The sequence below is a fragment of the Porites lutea genome, chromosome 10, assembly GCF_958299795.1.
Source record: "Porites lutea chromosome 10, jaPorLute2.1, whole genome shotgun sequence".
NCBI classification, from domain to species: Eukaryota; Metazoa; Cnidaria; class Anthozoa; order Scleractinia; family Poritidae; genus Porites; species Porites lutea.
This window is the reverse complement of record NC_133210.1, coordinates 11,157,524-11,182,091: the sequence shown is the minus strand read 5'-3', so window position 1 is coordinate 11,182,091 and position 24,568 is coordinate 11,157,524. Positions and strand designations below refer to the sequence as shown.

Below are 24,568 nucleotides of genomic sequence, written 5' to 3'. Positions count from 1 at the left end.
GACATTGTTTGCTGTCTGGTCAGTTTTTGCCTAAAGTATATCTGCCGCCTTAAAAAACGGTTGTTTTTCCTTATTAAAAAACAACTTTTCATCTCTGGAGGATGGCTCCTCGTTTCCAACATTTTGATTGGTTCAACTCCTCCTTCTCAGCTGCCATTCAAGACTTTATACAGTGGAATAACCAGTGATCAGATAGTTCTCAAAAAAACCGCCATGAATGAGCTGAGATCAGTCTTGTCTTTCACCCAGCTGAGATTCCACTGCAGTACTTCACTTCTCATACTTCACTAGTTGAAGTATAAGAAAGGGCAGGGAAATCTGTCTGTAAAAAGACCTAAAGTTGCTAGAAGAATTTATGGCTGTGTCGAGAACATTTTCTGGTTTTGTGATTTATTTATACTTTAAAGAGAGTTAACAGTTAAAAGGGATGCAACGTTCTAAATTAGGTATGAGAAAGGGATCCTTTTTTCAAAGGAAGATATACGGATATATTAAAGCTCAAGAGTTGAGTGATCAATTTGCTTCAGTTTTCACAGATGAACTGAATCTACTGATTTAACATCCTAAGTACGGGCCCTATTATGATCGTAGACATTCCCCCTCTGAAGTTGGAAGTTTCAGGTATAACACGCTTGTTAAGAAACATTAACGCCAAAAAGGCCCGTGGTGCTGACAATATCTCTCTTGCTGGGTTCTGAAAGAAGCTGCGCCTGTCATTGCCCCATTTCTCCAGTATATTTTTACTCTATCAATACAAAACAGGTCAAGTCCCAAGTGACTGGATCACTGCAAATGACAACCCAGTTTTCAAAAAAAGAAATCGCGCGAGCCAAGTAATTACAGACCGATTTCTCTAACATCTGTGTCTTGTAAGATAATGGAACATAATTATATACCGGCACATCATGAATCACCTTGATTCAAATTCTATTCTGGTACATTATCAACACGGCTTCAGACAACGGCACTCTTATGAAATGCAACTGATCACAGTTATTGAATCAGTGGCAGGTAACCTTGACCTTGGCCAATAAAGTGATTTGTTGTTACTCGACTTTTCAAAGGCATTCGACACGGTGCCCCATAGCCGCTTGTTGAATAAATTAGATTTCTACGGAATTCGTGGAAATCTCAAGCCTGGCTCGAACAATGGCTAACCACCTGAAATCAAATATTCCCGTGAGATCAGGTGTGCCCCGGGGTACTGTGTTGGGCCCAGTCATGTTCGTTTTGTACATACACGATATCGGCGAAAACACAAAAGCACAAATTGGCCTTTTCGCTGACGTCGCGGCATTTTATGGTGTAATCAAAGCGATTGTAATGATGCAGAGTCACTAAAGCAAGACCTAAACATTTACACACTGAGCGGACACATGGCAGCTCTCGTTTAATGTAAAGTAATGCACCATCCTAAGAGCCTCCGGCTCAAAAACTCTAGTTAAATACCAATACACTATCCACGGAGAACCCTTGGAAGCTGTACCTCGGAGTTGAGCTATCCAGTGATCTAAACTGGGATGTTCATATTGCTGGAATTATAGACAAAGCCAACAGATTTATTGGCTTTATAAGAAGAAACCTAACTAAGTGCCCAGAAAACGTTAAAGAGGAAGCCTATCTTGCTTTAGTTAGACCACAGCTTGAATATGAATGTTTCGCATGGGACCCGCACATTCAAAAGTAGATAAATGACATTGAGAGTGTGCAGAGACTAGCGGCATGTTTTGTTAAAAAGAATATAGGATCACTCCTGGAACTGTCACGAAAACTCTCAATGATTTGAAATGACCAACACTCAAGAAAAGGGGGAAAGTTGCATGACTCACAATGATGTTTCAAAGTTGTCTCTGGTCATCAGCTATACCCTGTATATGATTTAAAAGGCGACAGGGCACTAGGCAATTCTTTCAAGTTAATGCCAAAATAAACAAATAGCAACAAAGTTTAATTGGACGTACAATCAGAGACTGGAAATCTTTACCAAATTGTGTCATTGAAAAGCAGTCAGCGGAGGCTTTCAAAACGGCCGTCGTGAGCCATCTTTAAAAAACGTTAACCCGAGAACTTTTTATTATTACTGTCTTTGTTCACTTGACATTCGCACCTTGATTATATCTTAACACAAGCACCAGTACAATTGCACATCCGCCGTGATGGAACATCCCCTTTGCAGATAAAACGAAACCAATCAGAATTAGAATAACGGAAGGGCTTCTACCTTTTCTGTCAAAAACAGTATTTTAGAGGGCAATGGGTTGGACCTTTGGGCGGTACCTCCCTGTATAAAACTTTGTTCAGTACCCCCCGATCCAAGCTGAACGGATTAAGTTCATAATAAGTTTGTCTTCTGTCGCAGTCAAGTTTGTTTGAATGAGTTTGGATCGACTAAAACCAAGGCCAAAGGTCCAACTTTTCATGAGACGAACCAAACTGGGTGATAAGTTCGACGTTTGCCTCAGTTTAGCTACTCTGAATATTAAAGTTTGCTGGATCGCCAAACAAGTTCTTATAGTCCGCTAAAGATCGATTCTCCGGGACAAACATGGCAGATATCAAGTGAACATGCCAATAAATAGTTTGTACTATCTGGGCCCGGGGAAGTACTCCCCTACGAATCTATGTGCCCTCCTGGAGGGTTTTGCTTGGTTTTGGTCTGAAAAAGGGTGTAGACTTTGCTCTGGAATCGGGTATGGTTTACGAGGGCACTACGGGAGTGTACGAACGTATTTATTGTTTCAGTTCCAAATGAGTAAGAAAGAAAAAGAAATATCCGAATTCTAATGGATTGCATTGTTGCTGTTGTAATCTAAGTAATGATGACATAATTTCTTGAAGGACAGGTCTGAAAACGGGTGTGAAAAATAACATTTTTTGGTCTGAAATAGGGCCAGGATTTGGAGAACCGGGCGGCACACCCCCACCAAGAGGTCATTTGGTTGGAATATACTAGAACTTTTAGTGTATTATCTGATGCCAAATAAATGCAAAAATCTTAAAGATATGAAGTCTTCTTGTTTTTCAATCTGTACTAGTAGCCTTTTAAGGTAACGAAGGTCGAGATTTCTTGCATTATTACATGTGATTCGGGCCCTTATTGTTCGAATTTTATCACTTGTATTCGAATCTACAACGCTAAGAAAAAAAATCATGATCACGTGAAAAGTTCATTCAAAGAGCTCCCCAACTTCGTCCCCAGGGCTTGAGGGAAAAGCCCTTGGGACGAGATTGAGAGCTCCCTTATCTTTAGTTCATAGCCACTCTGTGCCCTACGGCCGGTTTAAACGCAAGAATTTTATTATTGAGGAGGGGAAAGCGCGCGTGGGACAATTTCCCGCCTATTTTCTCCTCCTAAATCACACCCGTACCCTATTTATTTTATTCTTGAAATACCAGCGGGGGCCTCTACGGGAAACAGAGGCCTAAAGAGACGGTCCATTAAATAAACTAATGGGGGGCGGGGGGGGGGGGGAGGGGGCGAAGTACAAAAAAATATTCGCGCAAGGGAAAATGAAATGAAAAAAAATATCATGCACGCCAATTAACCCTAAAAAAAATTTATGCTATGGCCTAAAAAAAATTCATAAAAGGAATTTGATAACGAAAAAAAATTCCTGCAGCTCAAAAACTCCCCACCTCCCCCTCCCCCCACGCGGGCGCGCGAGAATTAAAACACCTTGTCACATTTGTTTGACCGATGTTTGACTTACGCAAAAAGTGAAGTTGCATGCCACACGGCTTCTCAGCTCTCTTTCGGCTAGAACTGACGCAGGTTTTAGCCGGTAAGGAAATTCGTTTTTGTGGCGGTGTGATAAATACTAGGTCAGGTTAGCTACTACCTTATGGGCCGGATCGATAAGTGCCGAGAGCGTGAGTGACCACAAACCAATCTCGCTCCAGTTGTTGAAAAGGTAGTGTGCGGGGAGCAGACGCTTTCTTCGGAGGGAGAGAGGCGACGACCGGAAATACGTCTGCGGCTCGCAGGCTATTCAAAAGGTGGATAGCGCTATCCACTGGATAAATTTCGATCCACTCGATAACGCAGTTGGAAAGCCTAACACTTATCCGCTGGATAGCGCTATCCAACGTTTGAACAACCGGGGCCTGAAGGACAGGAATTGGAAAGGACGCTTTTTTTCCCCGTATGAACTGAACTACAGTGGAACCTCGATTTAACGAACCTCTATTCAACAAAAGGGAACTTAAGAACCATGACGACGACCGGAAGTGAGTTACAGTGTACTGTGCAAGCGCGACGAGTAAATTTCGTCGTCGTGGTGTCGTCGACAACGCCAAACAAAGTACAATCACGTCGTCCTGCAATCCACAAGCTTCGGCAGGTATAAATCCACTGTTTTAAGCGATTTTTGAAATCCTTTGTTTTTTCTTATCCTCGCAAATCCAGGTATACCCTGCGAGCACTGGTTTCTGCAGGCCGGACGCTACGGAAGAGAAACCACTGCGAGCAACCGTTTGATTCTTTGATCGAGCCGCCGCCAGCGCTGTGGACGAATTAATTAACTTTGAACAGGTAAAACCTGTTTCAAAACAAGTTTAGGCTCTCGCGCATTTGCTTACGCTTATAATTGCTGTCCTAAAACGAGCCCGCTGTATCCAAAGGGGAATGGAGACAAAGCGAGCGATCAAAATGGCGGCTGCGGCATGTTCATACGATCCCCAGGCAAAAGCGTTGTCTTCCGTCCTGAAGGGCTTAAATTCTTTAGGCATAAGTAAGCCGACAAAGGAACAGCGACAGGCACTTTTTCTTTTTTCGAAAGGTAAAGACACATTCGCCGTACTCCCTGCGGGGCATGGTAAATCCTTGATCTAGTCGCATTGTGTTGCTAAATGGTAAGCGGCGATACCTATATTCACCATTGAATTGACCCGATGTAATTAGACTGCGAGCAGTCTCTTATTGAGTCATGGTAGTATAATCTCTCCTCTTTTTTTGCTTTTTATTTGCATATTTTTACCTTTTCGCCCGCCGCGCCTGGCTCTGAGGAAAGAAGGACGACCGCTCGCGGTCTACAATGAAATCAATTTGCAAATATAATACTCTATTCATCAGTTGTGAAATTTCCTCATTTATTGCAAATTATCGGAAATTGTACAAGTCAGAGCATTTTCCTCTAACCTTACTGGATTAGTCACATATACATCTGTAGTTTAAATTCAGAAAGGTTGCCCATACACATGAATTGGTCAGCACTCTATAGTCACAACATATTAAATAATAATTAAGTAAACAAGAATTACTCATGTTAGGAAAGGATCAACTAGTAAGTCATAACAAGTTCTCTCAATGAGATTTGAGAACTTGCTATCAATTTATACAACTACATTGTGGATGCATTCTGTGTTGTAGGTTGAAATCATTGTGTTAACCTCCATAATATCAATGCTTAACAGGACTGTCACCAAGATTTCAAAGTGCCGGGTTTTTGCAGTTACTAGGTGGTGTACTGAACAGCCAGAAAGTTCTTTTAATCTCATTTTCCTTTTGTTTCCCAAGAGAATAGCTGGGGGTAATAACAAGTAGTTGTGAGAAATTCCTCAGGTCCCTAGTGACAGCCCTGGCTTAAGTTATTCCAGTCCTTCAAAAATCTAAAAACAAAACTGAACTTGTAAACATTGCTAGACACTGATGGCTGAATAAACTTGATAGAATGGAACTGCCTTTTGACTCTGTTTGTAAATTACATGGGCTGGCACAGGAAGGCTAATGAAGTTCTCTTTTGCCTTCCGAAAAGCAATCAACCTTGTATTAATTTTAGTCTGTGCCTGTGAAGGGGCACCCACCCCAACTCGTTAAGTAAATTTGTAACAGCCCCTGGGACCTTGAGAAAGAAGACTTAACCCATCTTGCTAATCTGCATTGTACCTTTTCCAGTTTTAAGATATTCTTAGCGAGATAAGGGTACCGTACACAGCTGGCATACTTAAGTGTGGCCTTATGAGTGATTTACAGTGCCGGATCCAGACCTTGAGATAAAGGGGGGACCCGGTGTCCAAAAAAATTTTTCGGGCCTCGGTTTGGTCTAAAAATAAGGGATGGGGGGCAGGCCCCCAGGGCCCCTCCCCTGGATCCGCCACTGATTTATTTGCCCTCTCCTTCTTCTACCCAATTATAGAATAATCTGTCTGTAGAGAGTGCTACATTGTATTTCCGAGAATAAACTGTATTCTCTTAGCCAATTCACCGTATTTACACGTTGCTCTCTTCAAAATACAGTTTATATTTTCACGTATTACTTGTACATGTTACCTTCATTGAAGGGAGACCTCTATTCAGAGGACACTTACCTTGGTCCCAAGGGTCTCCCTTGAATAGAGGTTTGACTGTACAGTCAACTCTCACCTTGCAGACACCTCACTATAACGGACACCCCGACAATACGGACAGCAGCTAAATCCCAGGAAAAAATAAATAACAGACATTTGGCTGAAATAAACTCGCGCTATAACGGACTCTTGATAATGAGGACACTAACTCGAGGTCCCTACAGTGTCCGCTATAACAAGAGTTGACTGAATTTGCTGTTAAAATTTTTCATAATCATTGTTTCAAGTTTCTCTTGGGTATTAAGTACCCCATTCACACCAATTCAACATGTTTAATTAAACTACTAAGAATTGAATAATGAGAAACAGCTACCGGACTAATAATGTACTTGGACTAGATTTGGAATCCATAAAACTACAATAGGCAAGTTGTAAAAGTTGTATTTAAGTAAACAACTTTTTAAAAGTTGAAGCCTTGGTGTGAATGGGGCTTAAGTCATTCCCAGACAAAGTGACATGTTAACGAAAAATTTGGGGGGTAAACATGTGTTTTGGGCAATACGAAAGTGGCGAAAGAAAGGTCAGATACATAGTACTATGTATTACAACAAGAAATATAGTATTATGGCCATGCTGGCTAATAAGCAGTACTCATTATTGTACAAGGACTTATAACAATGAACCAACTTTCAGGGCAGCAAATGGTAAAATAGGGCAGTTGCGCAGTTTTGTGCATTGCCCTCTTCTTTGCCTATAAACTGCAACCGCTGGGAAGGAGACCAGAATCCAGATTATGAAGGCATTACACATGAGGGGCACAAAACTGATCAAAATTTCGCCAGACAAGCCAAATTGCAAATTTGTTGTAAAAAATTGTCCAGGGGAAGTTGAAGATGAATTAATGTGGGTTCTCACGGAATTAAAAGAAAACAAATCTTCATTTTCAAGAACGATCACTGTCAAGTTGCGGACGATATTATTATATTTTTTATATTTTTCAAACAAGAACTGGATGGTAATTCTCTCAGTGGTATGTACGCAATGTATCATTCAAGGCAAAATTTCTGCATTTCCAGGTCCATATTCGACATGAAAATGTCCTTTATGTCGGTCCTTGCTTTTGAATTCCACAACACTTTGCATGCAGCTTTTGGCCAGTCGAGTGCAATATATTTTACAGCCTCCGCAAATGCACCACTCAAAATCGTTTGCTTTGGTCCTGAGGCATACTGGATACTGACCTAAAAAGTAACAAAGGCGCTACGATAAGCTGTCTCATAATTATTAAATAAAATATAAGAAAATTATGCACAACGTTTTTATATAAATCACTTCACCTTGATTTCGTCCTTGCTTATGTCTGGTTTGTTTTCACAAGTGTTTTCACTCGGCGCTGAACCAGTGTACCCAGGAAATGAGTTTTCTTTCCCTTCCTCGTATTCAAGAGGAAAGCAGCCAATGTCGAATGTTGCGTTTTGCAACAGTTCCTGGCGAATAAAACGGTTCTTGTACATTTTTTTCCCGGTTCATTTGCATCGAAATTTGAGATGACACAAATCCTTTTTGTACCGCGATCTTGCGGGCTGTCTTTTGCAAGTCGCTTGATGTTGGCCGTGGTTTCACGATTCTTTAATATTGTGCTGTTGTACCTCGCTTGAAATTCTTTCTCTAGTGCTTCCAATACGCTTTTTTCTATTCTTGATGAGCTCCAATCGCCTGAAACAGCTTTTACAAACTCCCCTTTGATCGTCTTTTACCAATGGAAATTGTACTGTTGTCTGGAGTATTGCGTTCAAGGCGCTCAACAGTACAGAGGCCCTGCCAGGGTAAATTCCGACAAGCGACATGACCCAAAAAGTAGCGACAGAGCCTAAAATGAAATCGCGACAAGCGACAACCTCCTTCAGCCAAATTGCGACAGTGACGGCAAAGCCGAGAATATGCGACAAGGAACGGTGGTTTGGCTAATTTATCACCAGTCTGAGTGCCAAGAAGAAGTAATTTTCGTCAATTTTCCTTGCGCTTCAGAGATCGTCTCTCGTCAGGGAGTTTCAGTAGACCCTCCTGAGCGCGTCTCGTTGGCCCGTCTTCATTACGCAACCCTGCACAACTCCTGGGAGACCTTGGAACTAGGTTGTCCGCCAAATAGCTTAATTTTACGCACGCTTTACATCTCTTGTAATCACTGCGTTCACATAGACCATAATGCACCTTGTTTCCCCTTAGAATTTTGCATAACCATTGTTTCCAAATTCTCCAGGGCATTTCAGTCGTCCCAAGAGAAATCGAAAACAATGGTTATGCAAAGTTTTGGGGGGTAAACAAGGTGCATTATGGTCTGTGTGAAAATGGTGAATACTTTGCTTGTTCCTGAACTTCTCACATCCTTGTCAACCTCTGTCGGACGGTGACGACGGTGGAGAGACCAGGGACCAGGTAACTTAACCACTGACCTTCCAACCACTCTCACAGAGTAGAGCACCGTTAACCGGCCTTCACGTACGATTTATCAGGTCAGTTAGTCTTAAAATGTTGAACGTGGATCACTTAGGGTGTGTTGACAGTGTTCCTTTAAGCGAATCCAAAAACAGATTTCTGATCCGAGATTTGCCGGATTTCGCGATCGAAAGGAGCGTGAAATCCGAAATTGGATTTGTGACCTTGGTAACCTTTCGCAAACGCGTGCAATATGTATGACAGCCTGAGCCTCTCAAGAAATGACATGTTTTCTACTGTTTGACAAATTATGCGATTATACCGCAAAGAATTTTGTGGTCGGCAGTTCGAATAACGACGACGGAACATAAACAGATCAAGAAAGGAGCGCGTTAAGGTTGAAAATTTACTAAAGGTTGTCGGCTCAGTTTGATCCAGTTTCGTAGCTCGGTTTTTTACGCAACATGATCGAGTGCCTATCGCGTCCACAAGCGAGTTTGTAGAAAGATAGCAGTTATTTATCCCTTTACTTATTTGTGTTTTTAAGCAATCTTTAGCGACAAATGGTCAGCACATGGATATTTTACCGTAGCACTAATATATAGATTTAGCCAGGGCTAAAAGCGAAGCTCTGGTTAATAATACGTGTAAACAAAAAAAATTAAATCGTGTAACGCTAAACGGGGGACGACAATGAAAATGGCTTCAAGACTAATAGATCTAATTAGCAAAAAAACAAATTGCACGTGCAGCACACTTTTTCTTCTAATTAGCGAAAAGCAAATTTGCACGTGCAGCACGCGTTTTTGTCTTTCCCTTGCTGTTGTTTTGCACGACTACAATGCTGTTTTGTACGACTAAAGCGTCAAACTTCCTAGTTACACACTATTTTTATGGAGAAATTGTCGTATGTGCTTACCCAATATTTTGTTTCCAGTGTTCATGTTCGCTTTTATTTTTCCCTACCGCTCATTTTCACCTTGCTGGCCGCTAGCATTTCTCATTTTCTCACCGCCGCTTTAAATTTCCATGTTTTTCTTCCAACGAATTTTCAATAACTCGCTCTAGCTCTTTCTCTGTTATCCACGTTAGTGTACACATATAAAATAACGCCGAAAAAGACACGACTTTTTTCTTTCTAAAAGTCCGGGCGGCCATGTGATTTCCTTCCAAATAAAACCTTGAGTTGCATTTGGGTTCCCATACCTGAGCTGTTGATTGAGTTATTTTACATTGGTATGTCTGTGGTGCGGACGGACGGTCGCTCGCACGCTCGCTCGCTCGGTGTACGGTCACGTGATTACCAAATTTTCTGGGATGGGTAGATTACCACATTTCCTTAGCTATGGGGCTCCGCCCACGCGCGCGCTTCGCGCACGGGTGGAGCTCCGCTATAAACAATCTTCTAGTGTTTTCAGATGTTTTACGGCAAATGGCAGCAGTTAGAAAACTCTGCGGGAATACTTCAAGTGGAAATACAGCTGGATCATCTGACTAATTTCCACTGTGAAAGAAACAGCGTAGATCACTAATCCGTTAATCTGGATTCGGATTCTTTGGATTTCAAATCCAATGTGAATCCTTTTTCAAAAAGGATTCACCAGATCAAAAATCCGAATTTGGATTTGCCGAAAGGAACGCGAAATCCGTTTTGAGATCGAAAATCCGTTTTTGGATTCACCGAAGGGAACACACCCTTAATTGTGAATGGCGATGTATAGGTGTTCTATACGCGAAAGGTTAACTGAGAAATTGCACAACTGTAATGGTGTCTTTACAACGCATCGCTATCCCCCTTTTCTAAAATTCCGACAAAGACAAAGAATTTTCGTTCAATTTCCAACAGCGACGTGAAGCATTAATAAACACCGACACGAGAAGTTTTAAAATGCAGACGAGCGACATGGGAGACCGCCCCTGGCAGGGCCTCAGTACAGGACGCGACAAGGCGTAAAAGCTCTCAATCCTTAGAATAATTCCGCAAACTAGACAATTCTTCGAGCAACTAGGTGAAGATCCTTTTGTTACCGGTGTTTTAGGGGAAATACTGGGGTTGAGCAGCCGCTTTGGGGAGCCGGGCGGTGTTGTACAACTCATGATTTTCGGTCAACTCCACCCGAACCTGGGCCGGTCGCGCACACGTCATAATTTTCCCGCGAATCAAGAGGAAGTGACGTCATTTGACGTTTGACGTAGGCATCACGTGCACGCGCATGCTCGATGGAAAATCAAAAGGTTGCTCGCAGTGGTTTCTCTTCCGTAGCGTCCGGCCTGGAGAAACCACTGCTCGCAGGGTAATCCAGGTATCGTTCCTTTTTTCTCCTAACAAGCGATGTTGATTGAAATTTCGACTAAAAGTGTACTATAATGAATTGTTTTTACTTCGAAGAATGACAACAGCTGTGAAAGCCGAGCGAGCGAACTTGTAAGTGAGAAATTTACTTGTACGTATTTAGGTAAGGCAAATTATAATATAGAGGAAATAAACTTTATATGGAAAACAGCTATCACAATTACTATCACAAGTATCAGAATGTCTCTTTTTCCAAATCTAAACTCTGACAGACACTCGTACTCAGTCATCTCATTCAGGTTGAAAGTTGAATGATCTTTGTGCGGAAGGTAGGCGTTTTTCCGCTCGAAAAGGTCAGACAACACAAAAAATTCTTCATCGTCAGTGAGATAAGACGTACGGTTTTAAAAAATAATATCTTGCATTGTTTTAAAAGACGCCATTCCAAAAAACTTTGTTGCGAACGAACATCACAGTTTTATATTTGTGTTTACATTCAGTGTCGTCGTCGTAGACTTACCGACTGACAGCATCTTAATTTTTCTTTTTGCCGCCGAAACTGATGTTCTCGTTCCAGTCGTTTCCCAGTCAACAGACGTCGTCGTCGTGAACTTCGTCGTGGTTCTTAAGTTCCCTGTTGTACAACTTGCAACAACCATAGTACGCTTGGTCTGCCTGTCAGATCAGCTGGCCTGTTTTTGTTTTGTTTTTTTCGCCCGTGTGAGAGTTTTGGCTGTGAAGCTGCAAGGGAATTTCAAAACCTTTCCTTCCCTTTCCCAAGCCGAGCGGCTTTGCAGCTCTTCTGCCAAAACTTTGTGCGCGCTTACGATCCCGCTGACTAATACTACTGACTGCTACTACGGTTTTGTTATGCTTCTACTTTTTCTTCCTTCAAACTTTTTAAGATTGCTTTCTCGATAATCATTACTAGTTAACTGTTTATAATCGTTTGGTCTGAAATTGTCTGATTATTGGGGAAGCTCCTTCTTCATATTAATCACCACTAGCTTCAGGGGGCACGTTGTAAAACGGATGATCTTCATTATGTTTGTTTAGATCCAAGTATGGTGCATCACTCTGCATCATCACCTCCAGTTTTTCGATCATCTGAAAGAAACTGGGACGAGAGCGTGGTTCCTCCTTCCAACAGTCAGTCATCAGGTCATATTTGTTATGAATAAAAAACAACAACAACAATTTAAGTTAGTAAGAGTTCCATTCCATTATTACATACATAGAAACCGTTTCTATTTGACGTAAGATACCCCAATTTAGTAGAATAGTTTTTCCTTTAGACCAGCTGGGAACCACTCACGCCGGATCATTAGGCTTGTCGGTTTCTTGCCTAGCCTGCGAGCAAGCTCTCCACTTGGGGCGATCTCGTAATAAGTACACGCGCGAGCGGCACGCGAGAGAAAACACGACAGCGACGAGACCCTCGCGTGGTGGATGGTTTTGGAATGGTCTACTGGAAATGTTGTTTAAAGTTTTCCAAGTTGAAAGAATTAGCCAACATCACCAAATTTTGCTAATAAAGCTGTTACCAGGTAAGAGAAAGAATACCTAGTTTTAATCAATTACCATAAGGAAATATCAAACATGGAGAAAAAATCCTTGCTGTCGATCTCTGTTAAAGTCTTAACACTATCATACTACTGTATGAAACAAATATTTAAGCTAAGATTTTGCCGTCCGTCCGTTCAGTAACCAATTTGATCGAAGAAAACGTCAAAATTGCCAACCGACTTGTCTTCTGCAACGTTCATTGCTATAATTTATAACTATGAAGACGCACGGAAAAATCGAATCTATTTGTAAACTTTAAGACGATTCTGATCAAGAAACGTACACATCATCGGAGCACATGTCAGGCCTTTCCATGCGATAACCAGTGCCAAGCAGTCGATACAACTCTGAGTTGGTCAGCGTGGGGTATGGTACGCGTCCTGATCACGTTATGAAAAAGAAAAAATATACATGTTATTATTTGAAAATACGGCTCATTCCATTGGATAGATTTCTACTGGAAATGTCAACGTCCACGAGTCTTCATTCCCTCGCACTCAATAATGCAGTTTTGCAAAAGAATAGTGATTGAATAGGGGTCAGAGTTGCATTTAAATGTAAGGAAGAAAGCAAGAAAGAAAGAAAGAAAGAAAGAAAGAAAGCATGGTGCTTAGTAATAATGCTCTCTATAATGCGTACATATTTGATGCCGATTATCACTTATTTATAATCTCAGACATAAAGCCTAGTTCAAACCAAAAAAAAAAAACTACGGACATGGCTTGCCACAAATACAACTGATCAGGTATCAGCCTGTTTCCTGATGGCAATAACCTTATTTAATAAGGACTCACTATTTTAAAAGTCCCAGTGTCGTCCTTTAATATCAGGCTAGTCGCACTATTCAAGTCATATCCCCCGTGGCACTAGGGAGGACAGTTCTTGGGATCTCACTCCCCTTGGAAGGTAACATGATCAGTGTGTGACGGTCTACTCACCCAATGTAGCCATCTCCCAAAGAACAACACCAAAAGATCAACTATAGAGAAAAGCACAAAGGTCATGAACATTCCCACTGCATAAACACTATAAATTTTCCTCTTCTTCTTTTTACTTGATGAACTTAAGGGAAAAAGGACGTGTCTCCACCTTTCCGTGCCTTCCCGCTTGACTGAACCCTATGACACCAGGCCTCAGATGCTCAAAGCCCTTAGCAAATGGCCTAGCAAGGTTAATAGAGTAGGGAAATCAATACCAATTTACGTGACGGGTCGGTCGCATATTCGTAAACTTTTCCCGGCAAAGGAAAGCTTCTAAGTGATCTTTACATACACTCTGATTTCAGAATTCAACAGACGCCGCTCTCGCTATTGACTATGAAAACTATATATAGTCCTGAGTCAAAATTGCGCTGACAAGTACGAAATTACCCACTATATTCACCACTGGAATTCTAGATCGGTTTGAATTAAACTCACTGATCACGATTTTTAGGGTAGCTGAGGTTTTCTGAGAAGCAATGTATCGAAATGTGTTTAAAAGAGTGGGAATCTTTTATACGTACACATCACTTTTGGTAGTGTAAAGGCCTTGATAGAGTGATTCTGGGGCCATCCATTTCACAGGAAGTTTTTTGGACTTCGCTGAGCTGCTCACATCTTCATAGATTTGTCTCATCAACCCAAAGTCTGACACTTTGATTGGGTTGTCATGGCCAACAAGATAATTACGGGCAGCAAGGTCTCTCTAAACAAGATTGTGAGATGAATCTAATTTTAAGAGGGAAGGAGAAAAAATGAAAATAAGTACCATAATACTTCAGTTACAGGGCTATTACTGCCTAAAAAGGCATGGGTGAAGGCGAGAAAATTAGGGGCAAAAAACTAAAAGAAAAATACTGAACTGAACTGATGTCAACGACTGATTCAAGATTATACGAAACATGCCATATTTGGTTCGATTGACTAAGACAATTTCTCCACTAAAACTAATTTGACATTCTAATGAAAAAAAATCAAATCATTCTTCATCTAGAAAATTAACCCATATGTCCTTTATTTCTTGCTTGTGAAATAGTCTAAAACCGTTCTTTGAATGATGAAAACAGAAACTGAATCGAAGCAACGTCGCTCAGAAAATAATCATATAGTAATTACCATTCCTTTAGCTATTTGCCAAGGAAATTAAAAGAGTTGTTTGGATCGAAAGCTCTCCTCCTCGTATTTTTCGTCACTGCTGAGATCCTCGTCTGTTTTTCCGATTACAGGCGGTATGGCGGGGAAAGGCTTCGCTTGACCTTTTCCTGTTGACGCTTGGCTGCTGAGTAGTTCTTTGTCCGTTACTTTCCACTCCCCATCCTTAGTAAATTTACAAAAAAAATCAGTTATAATGGCCTACCCTAAACAACTCGAAGAAACCGTTTAGATCGATTCAATCGCTAAGACGCAGCCTTCGCGCAACTAGAACCCAGCCTTCCGAAAGGCCTGGTCGAGGTTGTACAGCCGCTTTTTAAAAAGCCTTGAACGCCCTTGTGGACGGCCATTCTCCGGGCGCTGGGGTTTGCGGTGAGGGCTTTCTCATCCAAGAATGGGATTCAATTCAGTTTTTTGTTTCAGGCCATGTTTGAACCTCTTCAGTGGGTGTCTAATGCTTCGCGCACCGTTAGCCAGGTCAGACAAGAAGACCATCTTCGGAAGGCGCGCGTCGTCCGTTCGAACCACATGTCCAACCCCCGCAGCTTTGGTTTCATGATGAGTGCCTTAATGCATGGCATGTTGGCTCTGCGCAGCAATTCTGTCTTGGAGACTCTATCATCCCTGGAGATGCCCATAACTGCCTGTTCTTGGAGCTCCTGATAATCTTCCAAAGATGGAAACGCTTCGTCAAATTTGTTCACAGCGACGAGATTTTCATAGGCACTCTTAAGGATGTCAGACGGGTTTGTCTTGTTTATGGTCGCAAAGTACATATCTGCACGCCTCTTGCCTTTTCCTTTCGCGAGTTTCTCCATGCTCAGTTTAAAGGCCTCCACAGCAGCTTCTGACTCGAGCTTCTTATACTGGTACGGACTCGGTAAAGTGCCGAACTCACGCTGATAACAGCATCGCTGAACTGAAACAACAACGAAAGCTGTAAGTAACGCTCTAGCTAGCAAGAACAACGCTGCCGTCTGTGAATTTTTTCCCGCGTTCGCGTAATCTGCTTCGATTTGTAACTTTTGCGCGGCTGAGGCACTGATTAATTTAGCTGCTTTCGTTCCTCCGAGAGCGGCGCAGATGTAATAGTCACGCTGCAAGAGCGCCCAGAAAATCCACATGAACCCAGACAGAGAACTCTGGAATACGATTTCCACAAGAGCTTTGCTGCAAGGCCATCTTGGAAACAAACAACAGCAGTACCGTTTTGCTCTTCGCTTGTACGGACCTTCGTAATAACAGCATCCACGAACATGGTCCCAAAATCCGCTGTGAAGAAAAATCGTCGCGATAAACAAAAACAAAGCAGGAATGATGAAGAAACAGCTGGCGTAGAAAACAAAGTTGTCTGGAGGACACTGGAAGAAATCTTCACTCTGTACGACGGCATTCAGGCCAAACACCACCAAGGCGACAGTTGTGTTTCTTATGGAACCTGAGTGGTTTTGGAAGGTCGATTTCACATTGGTTACCAGCGAACTAAGCGTGAGCGCCATCTTCTATTTAGGCCAGACTAATTTATTCAAGTTCGTCTGATGGTTCGTGTGTCTCAGATTTATTGTCTGATCTCGCATATCACGCCAGCAACAATAGAAACCACGGAACGAGGAAGAGTTTCAATTTTTGACGATAAAAGTCAAGAATAGAAAAATATGGGTATAATTCTTCGTCCCTGACTTTATCGTTTTTAATCGTATGAGCGCATTAGCTCAAAATGGAAAACAAAAACTCATTTAAAAAAATAATTGGGTTTTTCAATACCCATTGTTCGAATGATCACGCTTGACAGTTACTAAGGACTCGAAGTGTGTATTAACTTCTGAGACCATGAACTCTTTAAAAAGCCACGATCCTAGGTTACTGACAGTTTGGGATTTTTAACAAAACTGTCAAAGAGTTCTGTGATCCAAACATTTCGATTACTATTTTCTTACAAGTTACTTACAAATAGTAAGCTGCAACTTAATAAAACGCAATGTACGGGAAGTTGCATTTGTAAACTCTAAAAGTTTTTTTATTTTTATTTGTCGAGAAAGGGGCGATGATATTAGCGTTACTTATCAAAGACTGTCACACAGACTAGGAAAAAAGAGTTGTGGTTTGTAGACAACAAAATTGACGCTTGTGTTATCGACGAAAACACTCTTTTTTAGAATGTTATTTTCCGACCCACGGACTGAATATTCTTCATATAATAAGTCCCAAGGCTTATGTTTGAGCTTTCTCGTCCGAAAAATACTTTTAATTCTTTTACTTACAATTTACGTCTCTTTCATCTTTAAATAACATTTTTATAATATATTGCATGTCTGTATGTATATCATTATGTATTTTTTCCTGGGAAATAAATAAGTAAAAATTCTTACTTTTCTGCCGATTTGAGGCTGACAAAATTCTAGTTAGTACAGGTTTTTTCATTTTGTTTGCTAGTTTTGCCGTTTACAGAAAGAAATAAGTTATTAACCGGGGTACCCAACGATGGTTTCCTCCTAAATACATTGACAACACTTTTTAGGCTATCCAGAGTACTTTTTAGATATCTAGAAATGCATTCTAAACGGCACGTAAAATTTGTATCTGTTTGGTCATCCTTGAGGAACTTGAGTCTTTTCGAAATTACAAAGGCTTGAGTATTATTTTTCCGAAATTTTAGATGAAATTTGACTCATTACGAAAGTGAGAAATTTTCTGATTCCTCTCGCCACCACATTTTTGAAACCGAAAAGTTTAGGTTCCTTTTTTCTACGAAAAACAGCCTAACTTGGAAAGTAAAATGTGAAAAATAAAATTTCAGAAAATCGTGGAGAATTTATAAGATAAGCCTCGAAAATTGTACCAGGATGGAACGGTCATCTACAAATTTTTAGCCGTCCTCAAGTAATAGAAAATTCTAGACAAATTTTAGAGGAAATGTGAGGGCTTTCTTTCCCCAGGGACAAAGAAAACCGTCTGTAATAATGATGGTGTCTGTATTAAGCGAGCGTCCGCAAAGCAGAGTTCGACTGTACATGGGAGCGTAAATCCACGGATTGACACAGGTTTTAGTTCAGAATCAGAGGGATGTAGCATAAGCTTGTTTCTTTGAAAACATTTCGATAACAGAACCATGAACGTGTTATAGTTTCATAACTAAACTTATATCAGTTACATGTAACAATACTATTGCTAATTATGTCATATTCTGATTCAACAATAACTAGTATTCATTTTTGCTAAAAATATATAAATTTCATAATTTTTATCATTTACTGAGGCAATTGTCGATGTGTTTGTTGATATCGGAAGTTTTCAATCCGCTCGCAAATTTCTCCCCACAAACAGGGCAGAGAATTTCCTTCTCCATTTGGTCCTTAGAATCTTTATCAGTCCTTTTCCCAAACGAAGACAAAATGCTCGATTGCTTCTGTCGCTTAATCGCCCTTGACGACGCTTCAGAACTAGTTCGTTTCAAAGAGTTCTTTCCTTGAAGGTTCTCTTTCGAAAGGGGTTCCGAAGGGTGGCACACAAGACCATTACACTTAGCAGCACCTTTGAAAGGTCCTTTATTTTCCGGGAGCTCTTCCTTTTCTCTTCCCTTTGATCTAAAGTAAATTGATTTGACTTCCTTCTTACTTACTTTGGTCGTTGCTTCTTTGTCATCCGTGCTGTTTTTGACGTTGTTCTCGATTTCTTGATTTTCGATCTTATTGCAGTCATTTTCCCCGCTCTTTTCCTTAACATCCTGACGTTCCGATGCACTTTTATTACTCTCAGGCGATCGTTGAACAGTCTTGGGTTTACAGAAATTCTTTATAGTTACACGAGGAGTAGTAGCCTTAGTTAACGTCCTTTGGCTGATGGGCGTTTCCGCTTCCTCATACGCTCGGTTGGCTTTTGATGGCTGTCTAGAAGGTTCTGTTGAACTCAAAACACCATTTTGTTTGTCCTAAAAAATAAAGGGGAAAAACAAAAAACAGATAATCGTTTAAGTCAAAACAATACCTAACAAGGTTCAAAGATGAAGCCAGGAAGCAGTAGCAAAGCATGACAACAATTTTAACCAGACTTTCGCTAACGACCCAAGAAACGGGGGTAATGAGAGGAAGCTGAACTCGCAGGTTATTAAGAGTTTGAAATAAATATCACATAAGTAACAAGATCATGTTGCGATGTTAAAATAAAACTTATTCTCTGTTGTGTAGTACGAAGACCCAATATCCACAAACAAATAAAATCTCCAGACTTTTTCTTCACGTTTGTCTTTACAAAATTAGAACAGAGAATTTGACAAAAGATCAACTTATGGTGACATTTTATTAATTGTTATAACCTTTCTCTTGGTTACGTATTGATATTGTGGATCATTATACTCTACTAGGAAACTGCCCACCTACCCCTCCCCTAAGCCAACATTTTGCCAAAAGTGAGAAGTATGTGTTAATGCTGGCTTAGGGGGAGGGGTAGGTGGGCAGTTTATATTGTTGGGAGAAAATTAATGTTGCTCACTCCTGGGACTTAGGGTTAAGACGAGTTCTTGATGATGACTGAGTACAAGAGAGAATGAGCTAGATCATTCTCTCTTGCTGAGTGTGGTTATCAAATCGTTCAAAGCTGCTAGAATTCAGGACCGGTCGGCAACTGTTCTTGAGCATGAGTGCTTGGCCAAAAGGAAACATTTTTGTGTGTGATGAGAATTTTTTACACTTTTCCTTATACAAATCAATATTTACTTACTATAACGGCGTCGAGCAACTTTTGCTCCTTCAGGAACAATGTAGCTTCCGGTATGAGTTGCTGTTGGTAACGCAGACCTACCAGCCGCTGACCGTCGTCTAGCTCAACGCGGACTACTCTCAGAGATCGACTTTCCTTGCTGCAACAAAAAGGAACAAGAAAAACTGCTCGGCGTCCGTAGCCTGACCACAAACACTTTTCTTTTTTTTTTTTTTCGACAGCTCGACATTTCCATACGCGCGCTCAATAATCTCTAAATAGAAATTAGATGGTCTGTGAACAGGCTTCGGCGACCGCTTTTTCCCGAGCTAAATCTAAAATAAAACATGAAGCAAACTCAATGACACGACCAAAACCCACGCCTCGAGCGGGAACCGAAGTCGCCAGACGGATAAAATATCAACTGCTAAAACATACTGTGAATACATTGTATGACTATTCAAATATAACCTTGTTAGCAGTACTTTGACTCTTAGAGCGATTCATGCTTTTGATAATCAGTTCCTTTGGAAGCGAAGGGGTTAAGAGTTACTTACCTGAGACCAATTTTACCAGCATTTTTAGCCATGGCCATCTCCAACGCAGACAATAGAGGAATAATCCCACCACATAATAAGTGGATCTGAGTAATGCGACAGCCAGCTGAAAAACAAACAAAAACGGGATCTCGTTGAATTATTCACCGTTTCTCGGTCCCTCCCAACCCACCTTAACTCTTACTTTTCCCTAACGGGTGGCTTTAAGAAAGAAACATGGGTTAGGGGTGGGAAGGTTGGGAGTTTTTCCAGAAACGGTGATCGATCCAATGGTTAGCCATTTTTCTCATGGTTGCCGTTGGCCTCATGTAAATATGTGCGAAATATCACTCTTGACCACAGAGTGGCCAGCTTGAGGTTGCACGTGAAACTGGGTTGGTGCTGCGTCCAATTGCACTATGGGACTGTTTTGGGAGAGAAATTTTAACCCAGTTTCTTGCGCAACCTCGTAACAGCCAATGAATGAAGCCATAGCGTCCCAAAAGGGATCAAAGTGCTCTCGACATACCAATAACCTGAACCTGACGCGCAACCTCAAAATGGCCAATACCAAGTAACCATTTATGACGCGCAACCTCAAAATGGCCAATACCAAGTAACCATTTAAGGTATTGATATTGGAATGCTATTATGCCGTCTTTTCTTTCTAATGAACGAGTCAGGATAGGATAGGACGGAATGGAATGGGTTAGGGATGGGATAGGATAGGATGGGATAGGATGGGATTGGATAAAGAAAGATAGCATGACCATATCTTAATCATGGACTGCATTACCCATCAACGTTACGTATTTTTCAAAGCTAGCCACTAACAAGTTGAAAACTTTTCATTGTATCGTGCTCACTGTAAATTTAAAAAAATCGTTTTATTGCAACTGAATGTCATCACTGTATCGCGCTTTAGGTGTCCCCTATTAGATGAGGGTTTCCCCTCCGCTAGATATTGTATTGACACGTTCATAAAGTTTATTCGTTCATTCATTAACAAATTGTCGGAGTTATTCTTTTAAAGAAGGATTAAATCATTTTGTCGAGTCACTTCTCGTGGTCTCTTAAGGAGACTTCTAAGAAATAACCAATGTAAGAAAGTTTTCACTTACTTTTACAAGAAGGTCCAGTCTTGCAGCCTAATCCGTGAATACATTGATCTCTGGTTCTTTCGTACTGTGCTTTCCATCCAGCTTCTACTGAATCAAAAGCACACAACAGTATTTAGTTCCTGACCAATCAAAGTACTTGACATTTTACGAGCTTTACTTTACGTGTAACCTGTTAAACGATTAGCAAAACATGAAGTTACAACAATTATTTTATTTTACTGGCTTTCATTTCAAAAGCTCTGCAACCACAACAACGACGGCAGCGAGAACATCCAAAAATTCATTTTATGAACAAAACAATACGGCTCTACACGTACACTACGCTTTTTAGTACATTTCCTTAACGTCCACTACACGACTAGGACGTGAAACGCCCTAAAGCGACGTTTTATGGAGGACGAGACGACGACGAATTTTTATTTCTCTTTTTGAAGATAACTACAGTTTTTGAGAATTTAGCTCCAGGAATATTCGCCTATCTTTTACAAGTTAGGACGGGCTGACACCCGTGCAGTGCACTAGATTTCAAACAAATCACAGTAAAACACGAGGACAGCACTTCTGATTTCACACGGCTTCCTGGTGGTAAATACAAAAGGTAGCCTAACTAGGCCCGTCTCCCTTACCAGCATCCTCCAGTGAAATCCTGTTGTACTTGTGCAGAAGATCAGATTTTTCTTCTTCAAAAGGAGACCGTCCTGTGTTTGGTCTGCACAAAAACAAAACGAAGTAAAAGCGGAAATTATCTTTGGGTAGAAATTCCACAACCGTAATATGTCGCTTATAAGCCCTGAGTTTATACATTTTCTTAAGGGGTTTTAAGAGAGCTAATAAAAGGAGGGGTTTATAACCAGAATAGGAAAGGCGCTTCGAAACATTCTATAGCAGTGCTGAACAGGAAACGTTTAGCATTTACTTAGCTATGAATGAATAAGGCTGAGTAGGATATGTAGAATTAAGCTTCAAGATATGCTTAAATCTTCATATCCTACGAAAGCCGAGTTCATTAATTGTTTATTCTTCATTCAAAATAATTCCTAGTTTAAAAACATGGCTAAAACATGCTTACTTACATCGATGTTAAGTTCATCTTCGATGGTGTCCAGCTCCGCAAATATTCTCTAAATAGCAGATGTCGCCCCCCGCGCTGTCTTCTTACGGTTTTTGCTATGTTTTTAGCTATTATTTCGCCCAGTTCCAGCTGTAATTCTTACTCTTGAAACGAGTGAAATGTCCGCCATTTTTGTTTTCAAAACCAAAACAACTCAACCTCGTCCCCAGGTCTTCTCGGTAACGGTACCTTAACCCGTAGCGGACTGCATTTTTGACGTCATTTCCTCGTTAAACACAAAATTCTTCCAAATTTGGTCATCAGTAACTGGTTATGGTGAATTACGCGTGTGCTTTTAGCCAATCAGAATTGGGGAAATATTTTGAATGAATACTAATGGTTTTTAAGTAAGCTTCAAAATGTCATAATAAATCGAATTCACTTTAATTCGTTTAGACTCTGAATCTGTTTAATGAACCATACCGGATTAGTCCAGATGAAACATTAGAGGGGAAGGTGCTCATCTAAGATAGCCTGTTCCAAGGGTTCAGATAGTGGATAGCGGTGAAGTAGGAAAAACGAAGAAAAGTAGAGGGGGACTGGGGAGGGCCACTCTCACCTCTCCTCCTCCCTTGCTTTTATTTTTTCGCGCTCCTTTTTACTTTGCACCGCTCCCCACTATCTGAACGCCTGGGACAGGCTAATTTAAGAGGGAGGGCGGGGCTGTATAGAGGATTTACGGTATTTAAACCAACCAACCAACCTAAAATTTGAACTTTTAGGGCGTTCACATGCGTGAAAAGCAGTTTTTCGCCCTTACATTTACCTTGTAATGTTAAAAAGATGGGTGGAAGACTCCTTTTGTATCGCTAGAAGGTAAAGCCGTCTCCCTTTCTGTTCCCTTTTGGAACAATAAAACCCGTCAAACTTTTTTTTTCCATTGTCTTGTAACTGCTTCACTCCGAATCCCAGCCTATTCCGCGATCAACGTTTACAGTCACGTGTCTGAAAAAAGAAATGAAAATAACTGAGAAGGGATTTCAGGTTATTCCTTCGTATTGCATTGCGCATTACTTCACGCTTGATTAGCCCTCGCCAACAGATCATAATAGGACGCGCGCACTTAAAACAAGGCGGCTTTTACCTAAGACTGGAGCTCCCCAGAGAGTTAAATCTTCATTTTCTCGTAAACGAGAATGGTGACCTAGTATTTTTTCCCTTCTTTTAAAATGAGCAGTTACGTTCTTCTTCTTGAATAAATTAAGACTAATTTCTACCGTAGAAAGAGAGACGACCGTCGGAAACGTGTTCAAAACATGTACTCATAAATATTATCATAGTCGGGAGCCTTAGCAATAGGGACCTTAAGATCCGAGGACGGCGAAGTCAGAGAAAACGTCGCTGAAAAAGTGAATTCGTGTTCTTTCAATCTTCATCGCGATTACTCCAAGTCACTTACTTTTTCAAATGTAGGCGAACCATCCTAAAGTTGAATTCCTAAGAACCATAGCCAAGTGCAGAAAGAGAGGAAATTTAGTCGTCGCTTGTGTACTTCCTCTGTGCAACGTGAAATTAGGTATTTTCACGTCGTAGTCGTGCAGTGACGGCAAAGAAATGTACAAAAAAGCGTGATGCACGTGCAAAATTGTTGTTTTGCTAATTAAACCTCTTGCTTTTGCGGCGTTCCCGTTGCCGTCGCCGTCGTCGGATCTTAAGGTCCCTGATGACGACGGCCACTGCAACGAGAAAGGTAAAAAATCATAGGGCTGCGTGCAAACGGACGCAACAACTCCCAACATTGTTGCGCCAACAATGTTGGGAGTTGTTGCGTGCATGTTGGGAGTGGTGTGCAAACGGATGCAACAACTCCCAACAATGTTGGGACCTGCAGTGCATCGTGGGGAGGATACAACCCATGAGTCTTTGTAAAGCATGCGTAATGAGCGTGCGTGGCCCCAACAATGTTGGAAGAGTTGTGCAAACGAATCCAATATTGTTGCGCTACGTTTCGGCGGTCACGGAAGAAAAGAAATGTTGGGAGTCGCTGGCTGAAATGTTTGACCGGTTTCAAACTTTGCGCAACAACACGCAACAACATCCAACAACATGCAACAGGATGTGCAAACGGACGCAACATGTAACATCCAACAATGTTGGGAGTTGTTGGCCAACAATGTTAAGTTGCGTCCGTTTGCACGGGGCTTAGGTTTATATTAGCTAAACAACAACTTCGCACGTGCATCACACATTTTTCTACATTTCGTTGCCGTCACTGCACAACTACGATGTGAAAATGCCTAATTTCACGTTTATGGAGGACGTAAACAAGCGAGGAAGAATTTTTTCCTTCTCTATGATATCTAAACTTGAGTGCGGTCCGCAAGAAATTCACCCGCTACATTTTGACATTGTCATTGAACTGGAATAAGCACGCCAAAAAAAACACTCAAATT

General features: G+C 41.1%; 1 protein-coding gene and 1 pseudogene across 1 annotated transcript; both read right to left on the bottom strand.

The window, feature by feature from the left end:
* Positions 1-13,628: 13,628 nt before the first annotated feature.
* LOC140949786 (uncharacterized) overlaps positions 13,629-24,568 on the bottom strand; it is a 38,410-nt pseudogene continuing 27,470 nt past the window's right edge.
* On the bottom strand, positions 14,772-16,468 carry LOC140949792 (uncharacterized). Its single transcript, XM_073398925.1, has one exon. The coding sequence runs from the start codon at positions 16,209-16,211 to the stop codon at positions 15,153-15,155; it is 1,059 nt and encodes a 352-aa protein (XP_073255026.1). The 5' UTR covers positions 16,212-16,468; the 3' UTR covers positions 14,772-15,152.